General features: G+C 64.8%; 1 protein-coding gene across 17 annotated transcripts in view; it reads left to right on the plus strand.

The window, feature by feature from the left end:
• KCNQ2 (potassium voltage-gated channel subfamily Q member 2) overlaps positions 1–11,157 on the plus strand; it is a 51,208-nt gene extending 40,051 nt beyond the window's left edge. For 4 of the 17 annotated variants that reach the window (XM_032878783.1, XM_032878786.1, XM_032878785.1 and 1 more), the window contains 7 exons: positions 178–401; positions 995–1,103; positions 1,411–1,542; positions 3,619–3,726; positions 6,292–6,415; positions 6,834–7,565; positions 10,774–11,157. In XM_032878783.1, coding sequence (XP_032734674.1) covers positions 178–401; positions 995–1,103; positions 1,411–1,542; positions 3,619–3,726; positions 6,292–6,415; positions 6,834–7,526 — 1,390 coding nt within the window. In that variant the 3' untranslated portion in view covers positions 7,527–7,565; positions 10,774–11,157. The remainder of the gene's footprint in view (positions 1–177; positions 402–994; positions 1,104–1,410; positions 1,543–3,618; positions 3,727–6,291; positions 6,416–6,833; positions 7,566–10,773) is intronic. The other 13 variants (XM_032878799.1, XM_032878784.1, XM_032878787.1 and 10 more) reach the window with 7 other exon arrangements.
• The last annotated feature ends 6,861 nt before the right edge of the window (positions 11,158–18,018 follow it).

The raw sequence follows: 18,018 nt of genomic DNA on the forward strand, positions 1-18,018 counted from the left end.
CCCTGAGTGGCCCTCGGAGTGCCCACCCCCTGCGCTCCTTGTCTCCCTGCCACCACCCCCCTCCACGTGTAGGCGTCAGCGGTGAACGGACAGTGGGGTGTGCGCGTTCCTTCCGGAGTGACTTCTCTTGCTGTCTTTCTGTGTGTGTCCGCCCGCCTGTCGGCCTCGTGGGAGCAGTCAGAAGGTCAGTTTGAAAGACCGTGTCTTCTCCAGCCCCCGAGGTGTGGCTGCCAAGGGCAAGGGGTCCCCTCAGGCCCAGACCGTCCGGCGGTCTCCCAGCGCCGACCAGAGTCTGGAGGACAGCCCAAGCAAGGTGCCAAAGAGCTGGAGCTTTGGGGACCGCAGCCGGGCGAGACAGGCCTTCCGGATTAAGGGCGCTGCGTCCCGACAGAACTCGGAAGGTGGGTCAGGCTGCGGGCTTCCCGCGGTCCAGCGGCCCCCCGCCGGGCACCTCTGGGGCCCTGTAGCCTCTTTGAGCAGCAGCTTCCCTGTTCCCTTTCTTCTTTTCGAGGTGAAGTCACGTAACACGAGACCAGCCGCTTTCAAGCAAACAGCTCAGCAGCCGTGAGCACATGCACGGCGCAGCCCAGATCACCTCTCTCGTTCTAGGGGTTTCCACGCTCCAAAGGAGACCCGTGCCCGCTAGCAGTCCCTCCCAGCCCCTGGCCACCGCCAGTCTGTTCTGGACATTTCCCACATGTGGAATCACATGCTGTGTGCACCTGTTTCCAGGTGTTTCCACGCCGGGCCACCATCAGGCTTCACGCCGGTTTCTGGCTGGCTGATGCTCCGTTGTTTCCTGCGGCCGTAGCCATGGGTCTGCCCGTCCGTCCACTTTTCAGCCATCACGTGGGCCTCTCTTGGGGCCTCGGTGGGACAGAGGGTGGGTTTCCAGAGCGCAGGGTGCTGCTCTCGGGGCTTCCCTCACACCGTCCCCGACGTCGGTCCCCCGGCGCAGCTCAGCCCCTCATGGGCCGTGTCTCCTTTCACCCAGAAGCAAGCCTCCCCGGGGAAGACATTGCAGAAGACATTAAGAGCTGCAACTGCGAGTTTGTGACGGAAGATCTGACCCCGGGCCTCAAAGTCAGCATCCGGGCCGTGTGGTGAGGCACCCAGCGTCCAGGGCAAGGGGCCTCCCTGTGGAGTCCAGGAGGGGTGCGGTCTCTGTCCTTGGGCTCTGGGTCCTTTGGGAGCTGGTGTTGGCTCCCGCGCACCCGCCCCTGTCAGAGCTGTCCCCTGCCCACCCCGGGGGCGAGGGTCTGTCTGCACCCCAGGCCTGGGTGTGGCCTGTGGATGTGGCAGGTGCGTGGGGCCGGATCACCGTGGCAATGCGACCGGTGGATGTTCTGGGAGATGCTGGGAGGGCCCAGGGCAGGGGTTGGCCCAGGGCTCACGGCCGTGCTCCCCCAGTGTGATGCGGTTCCTGGTGTCCAAGCGCAAGTTCAAAGAGAGCCTGCGGCCATACGACGTGATGGACGTGATTGAGCAGTACTCGGCCGGCCACCTGGACATGCTGTCCCGCATCAAAAACCTGCAGTCCAGGCAAGACAGCACCCCGCCTGCCCGGCCCTGGGGGTCCGTCTGGGCCAAAGCCAGCGTGGCCCCAGTGGGGTGGCGTCTCTCAGGGGCCAGTATGGGGGTGAGGTGTAGTGTGGGGGTACAGAGGGGGGACACGGTGGTCAGCCTTGCCTGCTGCCACCTCCAGCCCCGCACCGGCCCTGTGCGGGTGTCCTGCTGTGTCCTCGTGTGGTCTGTTTGACTATTTCTGTCGTCTCTCCCTCCTCACCCTCCTGCCCCTGCTGTGGGGGGTGAGCGTGTATGTGTGTGTGCGCTCACACGCCCGCCCGTGCGCACAGGTGTGTGACCGCACACACGTGAGCGCACGTCTCCAGGCATCTGTGGTCACCCGCACGGGTGCATGTGTGCACACGTGTGTGCATGTGTGTGCCGGGCGCACGTGCGTGCGTACACATGTCCTGCATGTGTGTGTGTGCATGTGCCTCTGTGTGTGTCATGTCATGTGTGCATGTGTGTGTGGTGTGCACACGTGTGTGCGTGTGTGTTGGGGATGAGGCTGCAGGTTAACGAGCCCTGTTGGGAAGCAAGGACGATCATGGGAGCAGAAAGACTTGTCCACGCCCTGGCCTCACGGGGCTCTCCCTCCCCTGGCAGGAAGCAGGGCTGGGGCATGGCAACGGCGGGGCGCTCGGTGCTCTGCTCACAGGCAGCTGTGCGCGCGTGAGACCGCTGGCTCACTCTGGGCTTCCCTGCACACTGGCCACAGGCGTGGACACACATGCATAGGACGCATGTCCACTCCTGTGTGCAAGCGCACGCCAGCACACAGATAGCATATGCATATGCACGTGGACACACATGGACACACGCAGGGTGCATGCATGTGTGCACAGGGCACAGACGCACGTGGGTGCAGCCCCATGGGCACACACGTATGGATACCCTTGCACGTGGACCGACATACATGTATATGCACGGATACACAGACACACGTGCACACACAGTCACTCTCAGCCTTGTGCCCACATACATGCCCTCGATACCTCCATGACACACGAGTGCACAGGTGTGCACTCCCCTCCACATTTAAGCAAGCCTGTGTGAGCACATGTGTTTGCGGGGTCTGGGAGGAGCCCACGGGACTGTTGTTGGGGTCCCTCCTGAAGTGGGTCCCACGGTTCTGCCAACGTTCCCTCCCCTGCCCAGGTCCCTTAAACTGGGCTGCTGTAGGTCGTCTGCCCCAGGATCCTGGGCCCTGGCTGGGAGAAGGTCTGGCCAGTCAAGGGACAGTCTTAGGTCCGCCCAGCTCCCCAGCCCCCGGCAGGATGGAAGTCCTCCTTCTGGGGAGGTCAGTGAGCGCCTGCCGTGGGGGGCGTCTCCAGTCCTGCAGCGGGATGCCCCGCAGGGGTCCCTCCGGACCCGCAGCTGCTCCTGTGGGGCGGGGAGCGAGGGGTGGTGACCCCTTCTTCCACACGGGCTAAGGCCAGGAAGCCCATCACTTACCATCCACCCCCCCGAGCACCAGCTGGACCTGTGCTATGTGTGTGGACAGACGTGTGCGGTTGCGTGTGCGTGATGTGTGGGAATGTGTGTGAGCAAGTATGCGTGCGAGTGCGCGGACGGTGCGGACCTGTGTGTGCTCACGCGTGAGTGTGCACACGCAGATGTGTGAGAGCAGGGCAGCGTCTCGGCCTCTGGGCTGTTCCCACATCTCAGGGAGGCTGATTTGGTCCACCAGGCTCTTCTGTCCTCAACGTCCCTTCCCCTCCCTTTCTCTCTGGAAAACAACACAAACGGGCCCAGGGAGCCGGGATGTCCTGCCCGTTGCCGGCAGAGCTGCACGGCTGTCCACGGCCGGTGTCCTCGGGCCCGTGCGCTGGTGGCAGTGGCTCCTGTGCACGCCCCGGGCGGGCTGGGCTCAGCCGTGGGGCTGCGGCTCCCCAGTCCTACGCGCAGCTGGGCACGGGAGAGATCAGGCGCCGCCCCGGCCAGGCGAGCGTGGTGGTCCCTGCGCCGCGTGTGGGGCGTCCCCCCGCCGACTCCCCTTCCGTGCGCCTCACGATGCGTTTGCTGGTGTCTCTTTTCTTGTTCGCTCGCCAGGATAGATATGATTGTGGGCCCCCCACCCCCTTCAACTCCCCGGCACAAGAAGTACCCCACCAAAGGACCCACGGCCCCTCCGAGAGAGTCACCCCAGTACTCACCTAGGTCAGGACGCCAACCCTTCCCTGCCTTGTCTCTGTGGAATGGCCAGCCCCCTTCGCCCCAGGCCACATGACGGCAGTGCCTGTCCTGCACCTCCCCGCGAAGCAGCACGAGGGGAAGGTGGCGCCCCCGGGGCCCTGGAGGGGGGCAGGGCAGGGTGCCCTGGAGCTGTTCCTCTTGGTAGGCTCTGGAGAAGCTTGTCACGGGAGCTCCTTTCCATGGACATCCCGCGTGGCGTCTGCCTGGGGGATGCTTCCAGGCCAGAAGCAAAGGGGTGCCCCTGCGAGGATCCGATGTGTTCAGAGCTGCAGGGCTCCGTGGCTGGTGGTGTCCTTCCCAGCCCCTCTGGGGCTCTCCCCCGATGCCCTCCCCTCAGTGGGGCTGACCTGGGCTGCTCCACAGATCTGAGTAGGTCCTATTGCTTCTCTTGCCTTGAAACTCCGTGAAGAATAAATGGGAACGTCCCTGCCAGGTGCCCAGCACCGGGTGAGGCTCCCAGGGAAAGCCCGAGACCTTGGAGCTTTATTTCCGACCATCAGAATTAGCATCATCGAAAGCTGGCCCTGGCCCACGGGCGGAGAGGAAGGCAAGGGCACGGTTAGGTGGTGAGTTAGCAGAAGTCGTTTCTGTAGTGAGGAGTTCAGGCTCCAGGGCCTTCTGCCTCCCTGGGATGGTTCAGATGACGGCTGTGACCTATGCCCCCGGAGCAGCTCTGGTCACCTGGGGGAGAGCAGAGCCCCTGGGGCAGGGAGGAGGGCAGAGGGGCCCAAGAGCATCCCGGAAACCAGCAGGGATGCTGGCCAAGCTGGCTGGTGGAGGGACTGTGTGTTTGCCCCGCGCTCCCCGTGTGCCAGGACTTCTACCCGTGAGTCTGAGGGTCGGCATGCCGGCCGGTCTTCTCCACCTGGCGGCTCTCCCATGAGAAAGGAGTCCCTGGGGGAGGGGGAGCAGGCCTGACCCAGGGCAGCTGCAGACAGTGTTCTGCAGCCTTGATGCCCAGGACCACCCTCGTGTGCTGCTCTGGGGGCAGTGGCTGAATCCTTAGGCCAGGAGCTAGAAAGGTCCTGCGGCTCTCGGGGCCCCCCAGGCCTCTGGACCACTGCGGCCAGAGGACACACAGGGTCACCCAGAGAAGGCGCCAGAAGGATGGCATGGGCACACGGGGGTTAAACCTCACTCCTCTGCCTGAGGCCGGGGGAGGGATGGCCCGGGCCCCTTGGAGGTCCCTCTCCAGCCCCCCACCCGTGGCAGCTCCAGGCTCCCCGCAGGACCGGCCAGGCAGGCGGCCCGTCATGTGGCAGGGGTGAAGGCGCTGAGCACCGGTGCCTGTGTGGACGCCCAGAAACCCCAGAGAACGCTTCTCCCTCCTGCTCCCCACCGGCGTCTGCTTGGAGCCCGAGGGCCCCCGCTGTCCCCGTCGTCGCTCCTTGTCCTTGGTGCATGAGGCGAGCATGCGCGGCTCTCCAGGGCATGACGCTGCACCATGGCTGACGTGGCTCCCCACCCCCTTCCGCTTCGTGCAACGGCAGGAAAAGCCCCCCCCCAAGCCCCACTCCCCCCCAGAGGCAGACAGGGCAGCCTGTTGGTGTGGAAGGTCGCCGAGACGAGGCCCCCTGCCCGGGTGTGGGAGCCGTGCCCTCCCGCACCCCAAAGCTCGAGGAACGTGTCTGGGGCTCCCAGCCAGGGATGAGGCGGGGCTACCTGGCCTTAGCCCGGGGGAGAGCTGTGCGCCCGGCAGGCCTGGGGGTTCAGCATTGCGGCTCGCAGACAGCCAGGGTCTCTGTTTCCAAGCTCCCACGTGCCTGTGGTCTCGGCGCGAGTGTTAGAGCCCACGCCGCAGCGGTGGCCCCTTCTGAGCCCTCCGGTGGCCCTTTCTGCTCCACAGGGACTGTGCTGGGTCCCCTTTCCCTCTAGAAAACCTGTGTGTCTTGTCGCCATTCGTGCCCCGTGGCCTCCTTGGAGCCAAGCGCAGCTGCGTTCTGCACATGCATTCGCACGGGCTCGCGCGTGCACACACACGCTCACACGCACATGTCGCCCCCATGCAAGCACTCACGGACTCCCCGTTTGGCAGTGGCTCTGTCTGCCCCTCCGTTGTGCGTTGGCGGTTTCCTGTCAGTCTGTGCCCCAACCCCCGTCCCGTGTGCATGGAGCCATGGCTCTTGTCATTTCTGCTTATGTTCTTGCCGCACACGTGGAACTCTGCCCGCCCCAGACCCCCGTTGGGCTGAGGACCCCGTGGCACATTGTGGAGGAGTAAAGCTCAGGGGTGGGGAGGGCACGGGAGAGGGGACCTGGGGGGCTCGAGGCGCCAATCCCCACCACTTTACTCCTTGCTAATGTGCCAGCCCACTGGATCGGCAGGGGAGCCCCTCAGGTTCAGCGAGCGGGGCGAGACCAGGTGCCCCGCGTCCACCTGTCCTGGCACCCTGGTGCCCCCCCAGTCGGCTCTGGGCTCAGCCCGGAGCCTGGATCTGGGGGGCTGTGGCCTGGCCCAGGAGGAGAGGGCCACGGGCCCCGCCACACCCACCCGAGCTCATGCTGGGGGCTGGGGTCTCTTCCCGGCAGAGTGGACCAGATCGTGGGGCGGGGCCCGGCGATCACCGACAAGGACCGCACCAAGGGCCCGGCCGAGGCGGAGCTGCCCGAGGACCCCAGCATGATGGGACGGCTGGGAAAAGTGGAGAAGCAGGTAGGAGGCGCAGAGACGGGCCCTGCGGGCAGGGCCTTGGGCTCCAGGGGTGGGTCAAAGCTCTCTCTGGGGAGTGGGTTCTTGGGGCCCGTGTGTAAGAAGCACTTGGGGCGTGCTTCTGGGAACAAAGGAAAGGAACTGTGGGGTTTGCTCAAAGGGACCACACACTGAAGGGAGGGTTCAGAGGCTAAGCTGCTGTGTCTGCTTCCTGCTGCTTCTGGACCTCTGGGGGTGGGGGCAGCCCAGGGCTTTCTCACCTCCCAGGAGCAGCCCGGGGTCCCCCTACCTCCTGGAGCAGCCTGGGCCCCCCACTTCCAGGGAAAGCCCAGCACCCCGCCCCCACTTCCCGGGAGCGGCCCGGGCCCCCCCCGACCCTGCCCGGAGAGCGCCAGGCCTGGTCCAGCAGCTCCCCTTGTAGGTCCTGTCCATGGAGAAGAAGCTGGATTTCCTGGTGAACATCTACATGCAGCGTATGGGCATCCCCCCGACGGAGACGGAGGCCTACTTTGGGGCCAAGGAGCCAGAGCCGGCGCCACCGTACCACAGCCCCGAGGACAGCCGGGAGCACGGGGACAGGGGCGCCTGCGTCATCAAGCTTATCCGCTCAGCCAGTTCCACGGGCCAGAAGAACTTCTCGGCGCCCCCGGCCCAGTGCCCGCCCTCCACCTCGTGGCAGCAGCAGTGCCCCCCGCGCCAGGGCCACGGCACCTCCCCCGTGGGTGATCCTGGCTCGCTGGTGCGGATCCCGCCCCCACCCGCCCACGAGCGTTCGCTCTCGGCCTACAGCGGGGGTCCCCGGGCCAGCACGGAGTTCCTGAGGCACGAGGGGGCCCTGCGGGACAGCGACACGTCCATCTCCATCCCGTCGGTGGACCACGAGGAGCTGGAGCGCTCGTTCAGCGGTTTCAGCATCTCCCAGTCCAAGGAGAACCTGGACGTCCTCAACACCTGCGGCGCGGCCGCCGCGCCCTGCGCCAAAGTCAGGCCCTACATCGCGGAGGGCGAGTCGGACACGGACTCGGACCTCTGCACCCCGTGCGGTCCCCCGCCACGCTCCGCCACCGGGGAGGGCCCTTTCGGCGACGTGGGCTGGGCCGGGCCCCGGAAATGAGGCCGCCCGCCGGCCTCTCCCTGACTCTCGGCCTTCCAGGTGTGCGGACGGGACTCTCCCGGGCCCTTTCCTCAGAGCAACACGGGTGGGACCTGTGGGGGTGAAGGCAGGCGGGGGGGCACCAGGTCTCACGTGGCGAAGGCTGACAAGAGTTTCTTTTCTAACGAGGGGCAGCCAGGCCGGCCGTGCCCACTGTGAGCCCGTTGGCGCGGGTGCGAGTGGGGGTGACAGCTGAGGACAGACCCCCGGCAGTGGGGAGGAGGCACAGGGCGCCGGTGAGGGTGGCTGCTGTGGGAGGGTCGGTGGCCTTGAGGCTTAGAGGGGAGGGAGCCACGGCCTGTGCCTGCGGCTGCAGGAGGTACGGCTGGCCCCTTGAGTGTGGCTTATCCTTGTCCCTTGGTCCCTGCCCCCGCTGTCTCCGCACGGCAGGCGTGGTGATGGGCGGTCTTCCGGAGAGCTGCTGGTCAGCACCACCTCCCCCCACCCCCGGGTCCGCACCAGTCCCGAGTCCAGAAGGCTGGCCTGGACAGGAAGGGGTGAGGTGAGGCCCCAGCACCTCCCAGGGTGGGCTCCTGAGGGGCGGGGCTGCTCCCTAGGCCTCTGAAGAGGGTCCTCAGGGGCTCCCACAGCCACAGGAGATCTGGGGATGGGCAGCCCGTCTTCTGTCTGTTCTGCTCAGGCTGGGCGCCAGCCACCAGGCCACGACCAGCTCTGAAAGGAGACCTGTGCGCAGGGAGGGCGCTGGGTGGCTTGGGGCACAGCCGGGCTGGACTCCTGTTTCCAGGCCCCAGGGCCAGGGGTTTGGTGACCAGATTCACATGGTGTCTTTCACTGGGGGTCTTGCCTCCCTGGTCCCTCCCTGGGGCCTTGAGAGGACCGGGGCAGGACAATGATGCTCTAAGGCCTGGGAAAACCCTTCAAAGTCTCTCGAGGGCTGTGGGGTGCCCTCCCTCTGCAGGGTTCAAGCAGCTCTCTCCTGTAGGAAGCCTCTTTTGTCCCCACTGGAGCTGACCATCCACTCACCTGCTCTCCACTGACCTGTCCCTTGTCTGGGACTTCTTGAGAGTCAAGGATGCCCATCTCCACCATGGGCCTCAAGGAGCAGGCACCCCCATCTCTCCTGGGGCAGACCCCTTGGCCCCAGGGACAGCAGCTGTGAGGTTTCCCTTCTGGGCACTCAGCACTCAGTGTGTGCAGGCGTCTGGCAGTTGGGACCACGGGTCTGGTCACCTGGCGCTCTCTGAGGTGGTGACCTCGTGTGCACTAGGGCTGGGCGCAGCCAAGCCTGCTGTGGAACGACTTTCCCCGAAACCAACCTCTCGGGAGAGCCCCACTGCGACTGGGACTGGAAGTGGCCAGTAACAGAGTCGCTCCTGTCCTCTGGGAAGTGCGCAGGAAGCGGTGCCGAGGTTCCCGGGCTCTGGGCCTGGGGTCCTGCGGCTCTCCTTGGGGACTCGTGTCTGTTGAGCAGGCGGGGCCATGGCTGCGGGCGATGCCCCTTCCCCTGATCCTGCTCTGGGCACCTCCTTGCCTGACGGGCAGCCAGAGGTTGGGCCAGCCTGTGTTTGCCCAAGGGTGGCGCCCAGAGCGGGAGGACGAAGGCTCAGAGTTGGGAACTTCTGCTCGTGTTGGGGACCCGGCACGAGGATACCCCCCTCCTCAGCCTTGGGGAGGGGCAGGTGTGGAGGTGAGTGGCCCCACGGCCTGGAGGAGAGGCGTTCTGGAGCTCTGCTGGTTTTCCCTCACGCTGATGAACTGTGTTCCTGAGGGCAGTGTTTCTCTGGCCTTGGGCCTCGCGGTGGTGAGAAGTCCCTGCCAGTTGCAGATACCATGAGCCCCTGAAGTGGCCTGTGTGTCGTGGCCCTGCAAGCTGGCCCTCCCATCGCTGCCTGCCTCTGGGCTCGGCGCCCTTTACCCTCCTGCCACGGGGGACTCGGGCTGCAGGCCCCTGGGCAGGGCAGGAACCACAGGGTGGCACGGCCACATCCGTCCCCAGCTCTGGCCCCGTGCCAGCAACGGGGACCTCTCCGCTGCCGGGTCTTGGTTGTCAGGGGCTCCAGGACCTGGGAGGAGGGGGCTCCAGGGCCTGTCCCCCATACTCCCTGTGCCATGTGCCCTTGGGAGCCAAGGAAGCCAGCCTTGGAGGGGCAGGGGGTCCCCTAGGCTGCAGCGGGAGAGACGGGCCGGTCTGCCGGCAGGTCCCGCATCCAGGGAGGGTGTGAGGCCTCCTGCATGGAGTCTCTGCCCCCTTGGAAGGGAGGCTGGTTTCGGGTACAGGCGGGAGAGATGGTATTGTAAAGGTGTCTCCTTGGGACCCACAGAGCCAGGCCCGAGCAGCGTGCGCACCCTGGGTCCCGCCTCCAGAGGGGTAAGAGCAGGAAGAGGCCAGTGCTGTCACGGGGCGTCTGCGGGGCGCGTGTGACGGGAGTGGGGCTCAGGGCAGCTGTCACCCCTTGGCAGGTGCGGCAGAGTTTCCTGAGGTCTGGGGGAGGCTGGAGTCTGTGCTCACACTCAGCTCACATCTGGGCACACACACACGTGCGCGCACACTCACTGCGCTCCTGACTCCCGTGGCCTTTCGTCTGATCTTTCTGTCTGGGTCTGCCCACTTCAAGCCCCAAGGAATGGACACATGGAGTGACAGGTGCTCCCGTGCCCAGGCTCCTGGGCAGCATGGGCAGAGGGGCCCCCTGGCCCCATCTGGGGTCCCACACGCCTCACATCTGCTGCCCAGCAGCTCTCCAGAGCCTCTGGTTGGCTGGATGCCACCTCACGGTGTGGACTGGGCCGGGAAGCTCTGGGCGTCCAGTTGTGACCCTGGGGCCCTGGCCACCTCCCTCTGCCCTCCTTGGCCATGTGGGTGTTGTCCCCTCTCTCCCTGGCATATTGAGGCCCCGCATCTCCCCCTTGTCCACATGCTCTGAGCCGTGACCTTGCTAGTCCTCCCTGGAGGATGGAGGGGCCCTGGCTATGTGGCAGAGGCTCCCCCTGGCCTGTCCACCTGTCCCCTCCCCGTGGAAGGCCACCGTCATCCCCACCTGCGGGGTCTGCTCTCAAGCCCCTTTTGGACGCTCCGGGAGCCCGCCGTGCTGGGACTGCTGTGTGGAAGCCTACGGGCTTAGGGCAGGTCTGGACCTGCCCCGCGGCCAGCCCTACTCCCTGAGCCCAGAGCACACGAGCCAGCCGGGCACGGTCGACGTCTTTAATGTGGTGATTTGGCTTAACTGACCTTCTCCCCTTGTACTAGGCTGGAGTCCCCCGGTGGTCACCGATTCGACACAGTAACACAGAAGCCAAGGGGGCAGCATCCTCTCCTCCACTGGCCCCACGTTCAGGGGCCCTCCGTAGAGCAGGTGCCCCTTGCCTGTGCCGGGTGTGGATGGAATCGGCCCTGAGACGTTTCTAGATGCTTCTTGAAGCCCAGAGGTGTGGATGGCCCCTGGGAGGCCTTTGTAGAAATGCTGATGTTTGTATCTATTTCGTATTCTCCCCAAATTGTAAATAATGTACACAGCGGTGGGCTCAGGGGTTCGTCCCTGACGTGACGCTGCAAGACCAGAGTGAAGACACAGCGTCCCACCCTCCGATGTCACAAGCCCTTGAAATAAACGTGGTGTGCAGAGGGACAGCCTGACAGCCCATGGAGGGTTTGGGGGCACCCCAGCAGCGTGGCTGGGTCCCGAGCAGCCGGTGGGGCTCCGTGCCCCTGGTGCCCCCCGGTGCTCATGGCTCAGAATCAGATGCTCCCTTCCCTGACCAACGCTGTCCTGAGTCGTCCTCGGCTGCCTTCCGTGACCCCGGAGCGGATCTTCAGGCCACCTGCTTGGATGGACCGAAGCTGGGCGAGGGGCAGGAGGCCTGGGTGGGACCCGGAAGGAATGGGCTGCCTGCTTCCAGCACCAGGGGAGGCTGAGTGTTGTCCCAGGCCAGCTGTCCTCCGCTGGGCCCCTGCCAAGCCCTAAGTAGGAGAGACAGCCAGGGAGGGCTTCCTGAAAGAGGCAGTATGGTGGGATTGGGGGCTTGTGACTCTCTTCTCTCCAAGGAACCCAGGAAAGCCAGCTGCCTAGACTAGGACACTGGTGGCCTCTGGAGCATGCACGGGCGGTGGTCACAGTTCGCTGGACAGGCCATCTTGTGAGGGGAGGGGGCTGACGGCAGACCTCAGAAGGAGACGTTCTGGGGAGAGAGGCTTCAGCAAACAGGGTAGAGAGAGCGAGGAAGACATGCTCCCTGGCAGGTGAGACCCTCCGTCCACCTCTCAAAGGCACCCTTAGCGTTGGAGGAATTGGGGGGGCCTCTTGTCTTGACACCTGGCGGGCAGAGGATGCCAGGGAGAGCCTGGGGATCGCCCAGATCAGGTGCAGGGGGAGGGGGCCCTCAGGGGGGTGGCGCTGTGTCCCGGCCCCCCAGTGCCGTATGCCCAACTCTGGCTGGGTTTTATAATGTCGTTGCCTTAATGCACGTGGACGGAAATTCACCGAGGTCACCCCAGGCCCCCGGAGTCTGCCCGGCACCACACCCTGCCCCCTCGTCCACGGGACCGGCGCTATGGTGGGACGCAGAGCGGGCAACGGACCAGGAACTGGCCCTGTGCCCGCCGGGACCCTCCTCACCCCGTCCCGCGCCCGCCCCTGCCGCTCGCTGCCCCGCGGCCCCCGCCCGTGCTGCTGCCTTGGCCATCTGCACTTTGTTCATGCTCCAAAGAATTCTTCATTTGCCTTCAGTACTGACGTGCCCTTCCGACCACGTGTATGCACCCCTGCACCACAGCCGCTGGGCCTTTCTGTTTCGTGAATGTGTCAGCACCGCACACGCCACCCTCGACTCGCGCATTGTCCGTCTTCTAGGGATAGACGCCCAGGGAATGAACTCTAGTTTTGTACGGACCAGCCGAGACACGGACTTCGCTTCACACGTGTCCCCAAGAATGGGGCCCGGCCTGGGTTTGCCCGGCGGCTTCAGGGGTGGAATCCGGCAGCAGGGACGCATGTGAAAAGCTCCGGGAAGTTCTACTGCCACGGGGACCCGTTCGCAAGCCCAGGGGACCTGTGCACTTAGTAAAACACAGTGATTGAACCTGCACGGTGTGTGGCCTTTTCCGTCTTGCACGCCATCTCCAGGGCCTTGCTGGGGTCTCAGGGTGGGGGTGCTGCCAGGGCAGGGACGAGCGGACACACAGTGTCCAGGGTCAAGGTGCGTGGCTCTGTCCGTGTCCGTCACGGCCTCATGCTGGCGGCTTCAGACCGTGGGGACTCCCGTTCACTCGCCCCGGGCCCGAGTCTGCCGAGGCTCCCGCTGGCTGCCCTTCTCTCTGCCTCTAGGAGCCGCGGGCGTCCGGGGAAGGGAGCCGCTGGCTGGGGCTGGTGAGCCCTCTGGTCCCGGACGCGGACCCGGTTCCTGGGTGCAAGCTTCAAGCACGTGGGTCCAGTGCAGAGTCAGACTGTGCTGCCGGCCCTCAGCTTGGGGCTCCGCTGCCCTCGGCTCTTGCTGTCCTCTCCCTGCCAGCCACTGCCCAGGCCCCGTGGGAAGAGGGGCTGGAGGTTAGGGTGGGCACAGCTGTCCTGTCTCCCGCCCTGCAGTGTCCTGGGTGAGGGCCGGCCGCAGTGAGGTCCGGGTTGCTATGGCTGCCCCCTGCCCTCTGGGATTTTCTAGCTCCCGGGCCCTCCCTGGGGGTCAATGGAGCAGGCAGATTGGTGAACAGGGGCTGAGACGCAGCGCCCTGTCCCAGGTGGGCGCCCAGATTTGCTGACCTCAGTGGGGTTCAAGGCTCGCCGTCCCCTTGGCCCTCTGTCAGAGCCTGGCCACCCATCAGAGGCCTTTGTGCTGCGAGATTTCCAGAAAGTTCTGGGCTGGGGTGCCCAGGTTTTGGGGAGAGCTGGCCCAGGCTCCATGTGCAGCTGACTTCCTCTCTGCAGGCCTAGGGTCAGCTGCCGGGTTCATCTCTGCTCCCCTCAGCACTGATTGTTCTGCTGTGTCCCCTGCCAGGCTCTGCTGTTACCAAGTGGCCGTGGGCACTAGAGCCGTCCTGGGAAACCTGGAACCTGTGCTTCATGAACCTGGGGTGCCTGGGCCAGCACAGTCCACCCTGCCCAGATTTTTGTGTAGCTCTGGGGGTGCTGGTGAGGAACCTAGGCCCCGGAGTGCTCAAGGGGGCCTGGCACTGTCCCTCTGCTCTATGTAGAAGAGGCCATAGAGTGAGGCAGCAGGCCACCTCTGTCCCCCTCCATGGCCCCAGGGGAAGGTCATTGCTTGTGTTCCATGATCTTGGAGCAGCTGCCTTATTTCTCTGTGCTGAGAAATTTGTCTCCGTTTCTCTGGAATTGTTACCTAGGATTAGGGTTAGTCTTGGCTGCGATTAACAGAGAGGCCCTACATAAGCATGGGTTCCCCAGAGTAGACTCACCTTTGTTTCTGACGGCCTCCACGTCCAGAGGGAGGCTGTGTGGATGAGTGTGGGAGGCAGACCTATGGGGCCAGGAACCCAGGACCCTCCCGATTTGTTTCTCTGTCCTATATGACTTCCTCCTCAGGGTCACCTCATGGACTAAAGTGACTGCTAAAGTCCAACTGTTACATCTTCATTCCAGGGCACCCTGTCCTTTTAGGGACCAGTCTCTGAAGTCATAGACCCACGCGTGCGTGAGGCTTCTGCCTCCTTCTATAGGATAAGACCCAGTCACAGTCTGTATGGAAGATGGGAAAATGCAGTCTTCATGCCACGTGCCTGGCCACACCAGGGATCCCTACAGGGGCCGTCCAGCAGCCTGTGCCCACCAACCCGTCCAGCCCACGTTCTGCTCCCAGCTGGGCTCCCGGCCCTGCTGCCAGACCACAAGATGAGCAGAGTGGGGAAGGGCGGGGCAGAGGGTGACCCAGTGGTCCTCTCCTTCCCACACAGCTACGCACCCCTGTGTATCAGGCCATGCACACACCCCTGTGAGGTGGCATTTCCCGAGGGGAGAAAACCGTAGTGGGAGAGCTGGGGACGCCCTGGCTGGAAGTAAGTAGGGGTCAGTAGGTGGCCCTAGAGCACGCCTGGGGAAGTAGCCAGAGTTGCAAGAGAACTGCCCCGGCTGAGCTGACCTCTGGGGTCCCTGCCGTGGCTCTCTTGGTTTCTGAGAAGGTCTGCGTGCATCTCGCTACCCTCCAGGTAGGCCAGGCACGGAGCTGCCTCCTGCTGTCTCCTGGGCCCGTGGGCTACCATGTCCTGGCCTGGGGACTGGGGCCTCTCTGTGGGGAAGGTGGGGGAGGTTGCAGGTGTTTGGGTCGGATCTGGGCAGCCTGGGAGACGGGGGGAAGGGGTGAAGCAGGGTCTGGGGCTGTGGGGTGGACACAGGGAAGGGGATGCCTATGGAACAGAGGGCGGGGGCCACAGCAGACCCCTGGGCAGCGGAGCTCTCCCTCCCAGGAGTGCTGACTGAGGGAGGTCAGTGGTCATCTGCTCACACGATCCCTTCCTCATCCTGCCCCCTTGCTCTCCCCGCCTCCTGCCCTGGAGAACTTCATGGGGATGGAAGATGACTTTGGGGTGACAGCAACATTCCTAAGTGGCTGGCGAGATTTTGAGGATATTTGATGCCCCCCCCTCCCGCACATGCTAACCCTGCTTGCGGTGACCCCTCTCTCCACCGGGGGTCCTCCAATGTGGTGGCAGGATGCAGGTGTCTGCAAGGGTCCGAAGGTGTCGTGGGGGCACCCGAGGGTGTACGATCTCTGAAACAAGGTCAGTGGGGCCATGGTCAACAGAGGGACAGGACATGGTGCACATGGACACAGGGGACGGGCATGGGCTCAAGGGAAGCTGGTGGGCGAATGCCGACTCCCATGTGTGCCGGGCTGCTGCCCCCTGCCCCCTGCCCGCAGTCCCCTGGATGCCCTCTCACCCTTCCCCGGCCTGGAGCCGCTGCATCCAGGACGCCACTAGGTGGCAGCACTCACTGCCGCGGAGCCAGACCCAGGCTGAGGCGGCCCAAGGGACCCTCCAGCTTCCCGCCTGGGATTCTTGAACCTTCCCCTGGGGAGGACCAATCCTGCCCCCTCCCTCCCTGCGAGAGCGAGGTGAGCGGTCAGACACAACCCCCACATATGGTCTGCTCTGAGCGCCTGCCAGCCAGCGGCCCCGCCAGAGGGTCTGCAGGCCCTGCCCCGGGGCAGAGGGGTAGTAGCCGCCTCTCCTGCGCCCGTGCGTGCACATGTGTGTGCTCACGTGTGCGCGTGCTCGCATGTGGATGCGTGGGCATACGTGTGCTGTGTGTGCTCATGTGTGCGTGTCGTGTGCAAGAGCTCATGTGAGCACGAGCTCATCGTGCGACAGGAAGCAAGGCCAGGGACATCCATGAGGCAGCCCACAGGAGGAGGGGCCTTGGGGAGGCCAGGGCGGGAGTGGGGGGCGGGGTGGTCACAGGCTGGCCCGTCGGGCCTGTGTGGCCGGCCCGACCCTGGGTCAGCCATTCTGCTGGGCCTCTGGTGAGCCTGGACCCTGCCTGTCCAGTGCCGGGAGTCCTCGAGGACCTGAGACCCAGGGAGGGAGCCACAGGCAGGAAGCTGGCCCCGTTCGGACGCCACCATGTCTGGCTTCACCCCGACCCAGAACCTGGGGCACAAGAGGGGGGCACCCACCAACCCCCTGACCTCTGAGGCCGACCTGCCAGAGCAAGCCTGTGGTTACAGGCTTTCTGAGAGCTCACGGCTCAAATCTCCCTGACCTCCTAACGCACCGCAGCTTGGACCCCGAGCCAGGCCAGCGAGGCCAGCAGGAGCGCCGAGCGTGTTTGCTGACCTTTACTCCGCTCGCCAGGCTCACCCGCCCTTCGGGCTTGGCTCTGCTCTGGCCGGGCCCCAAGGAGGACGGAGGACGGTGCTCCAAGCTCCCGCCCCTCTCCTCTGAAAGCCTAGTTACGGGGAGTGCAGCTGGCCTGTGGTGGGGGTCCTCTGGCAGGATGGAGGGGGCTGTGCCCTCCTCCTGCCCTCCTGCTCTGCCTGGACTTGCCCTGCTCCTGCTCACAACATCGTCTAGCCCGTCTCCAGGACAGAATGTCCTGCGATGTGTCCTGTGTTACAGAAACAAGACCCCTACCCTGCCCTGAGTCCCCGTAGCCCTCAGGGTGGGCGTAAGCATTGGGAACAGAGGGCCTGGGGCGTGGAGGCTCCGTCAGGGCACAGGGCCACACAGCCTAGGAATCGTCTGCTGGCCCCTCCTGGGTGAACTCATCTAGGGCCCTGGCCTTGGTTACCATCTGGAGCCCATCCTCTCCACACAGCCCCTGCACACCGCGCCAACTCGGGGCCCCCCATCACCCCGTCTGCTGCCAGATTCCTCCCTCTCCCCGTGTGACACGCCGGGAAATTCATCCGTCCTCCGAACGCGCCCGCCTCCGCCTAGGCGTCCTCCCTCCAGCACCTGTGCAGGGATGAGGCTGGGCCTGGGCCTCAGGAAGGGCACAGAGCACCCAGCTGCACTGCAGCCCGGAAACTGAGGCCGGAGGCTGGAGGGACTGGCCGGGAAGTGACCAGACAGGGGCAGGACCCAGAGCCAGCAGGTACTCCTGCTCCCAGCTGTTAAACCAGGCAAGTCGGGGCCCCTCCACGTGGTGTGCAGCTTTCACAGGCAGGAAAGAGGGCTCACCACAGAGGACCCCAGGGCGAGGCCCAGGGAAGGCCCTCACACCTCACCGGCACGGGGAAGGCCTTTCTGCTGCGCGTGTGCGCGTGCGCACCTGTCTCACCGAGCCCGGGGAAGTTTTCTGTGACCCCCTCCACCTGGATGGCCCTCTCCTCCTCTCCTCTCATCCCCAGTCTCCTCCTTCAAGGCTTCTGCCGCTTTGACCATGGCACTCCCTGCTCTGAAGCCTTCCATGGCTCCCTAGTGTCTGTAGGGAAAAGTCCTAACTCTTCCTTGTCACATGGGGTCACGGTGCGGGGTGTCAGCTGCCTCTTTGTCCCGCACACCAGATTTGCCCCTCTTTCTGTGTCACCCCCTCCCCACCTTCCCTGCCCTCTGCCATCTTTGCAAATCCTGCTTGGTCTGCCAGGCCCACCTCCACTCCTACCTCCTGCTCGGGGCCTCCACACGGCCCTGCACAAGGCTCCCTCCCTTGGCTGGATCTGTGTCCTGTGGGTGACAGGCAGCCCCTCCATTCTGCTCAGAAGGGCTCCTCCCTCTTGAGTCTCCTCCCTTTGCTTGTCCCTGGCTGGGGCACCCCAGTCCTCAGGCACGTGCTCGGTCCTCAGGAATCCCCACCTGTTTGCAGCCATCCTCTGGTTTTATAAGATGCAAAAAGTAATTTCTTTTTCAGTTTAAAAATGAAAAGGTTTAACTCAAGCCCTTACTTCCGCATCTGCCAAGGGAGGTGTGAGGTCTGACGCTGGTGCCTGGTTCGTTCTGAACGCGTCACGTGCAAATGGCCTGAGTCAGCCCAGGGGGTGGCTCGGGAGGTGAGGACTAGCTCAGGGAGTTGCGCAGCTCTGCAGACGGCCAGTGGATGAGGAGGGC

This window comes from Lontra canadensis, unplaced genomic scaffold (assembly GCF_010015895.1).
Source record: "Lontra canadensis isolate GAN:19392208 unplaced genomic scaffold, GSC_riverotter_1.0 scaffold65, whole genome shotgun sequence".
NCBI lineage: Eukaryota > Metazoa > Chordata > Mammalia > Carnivora > Mustelidae > Lontra > Lontra canadensis.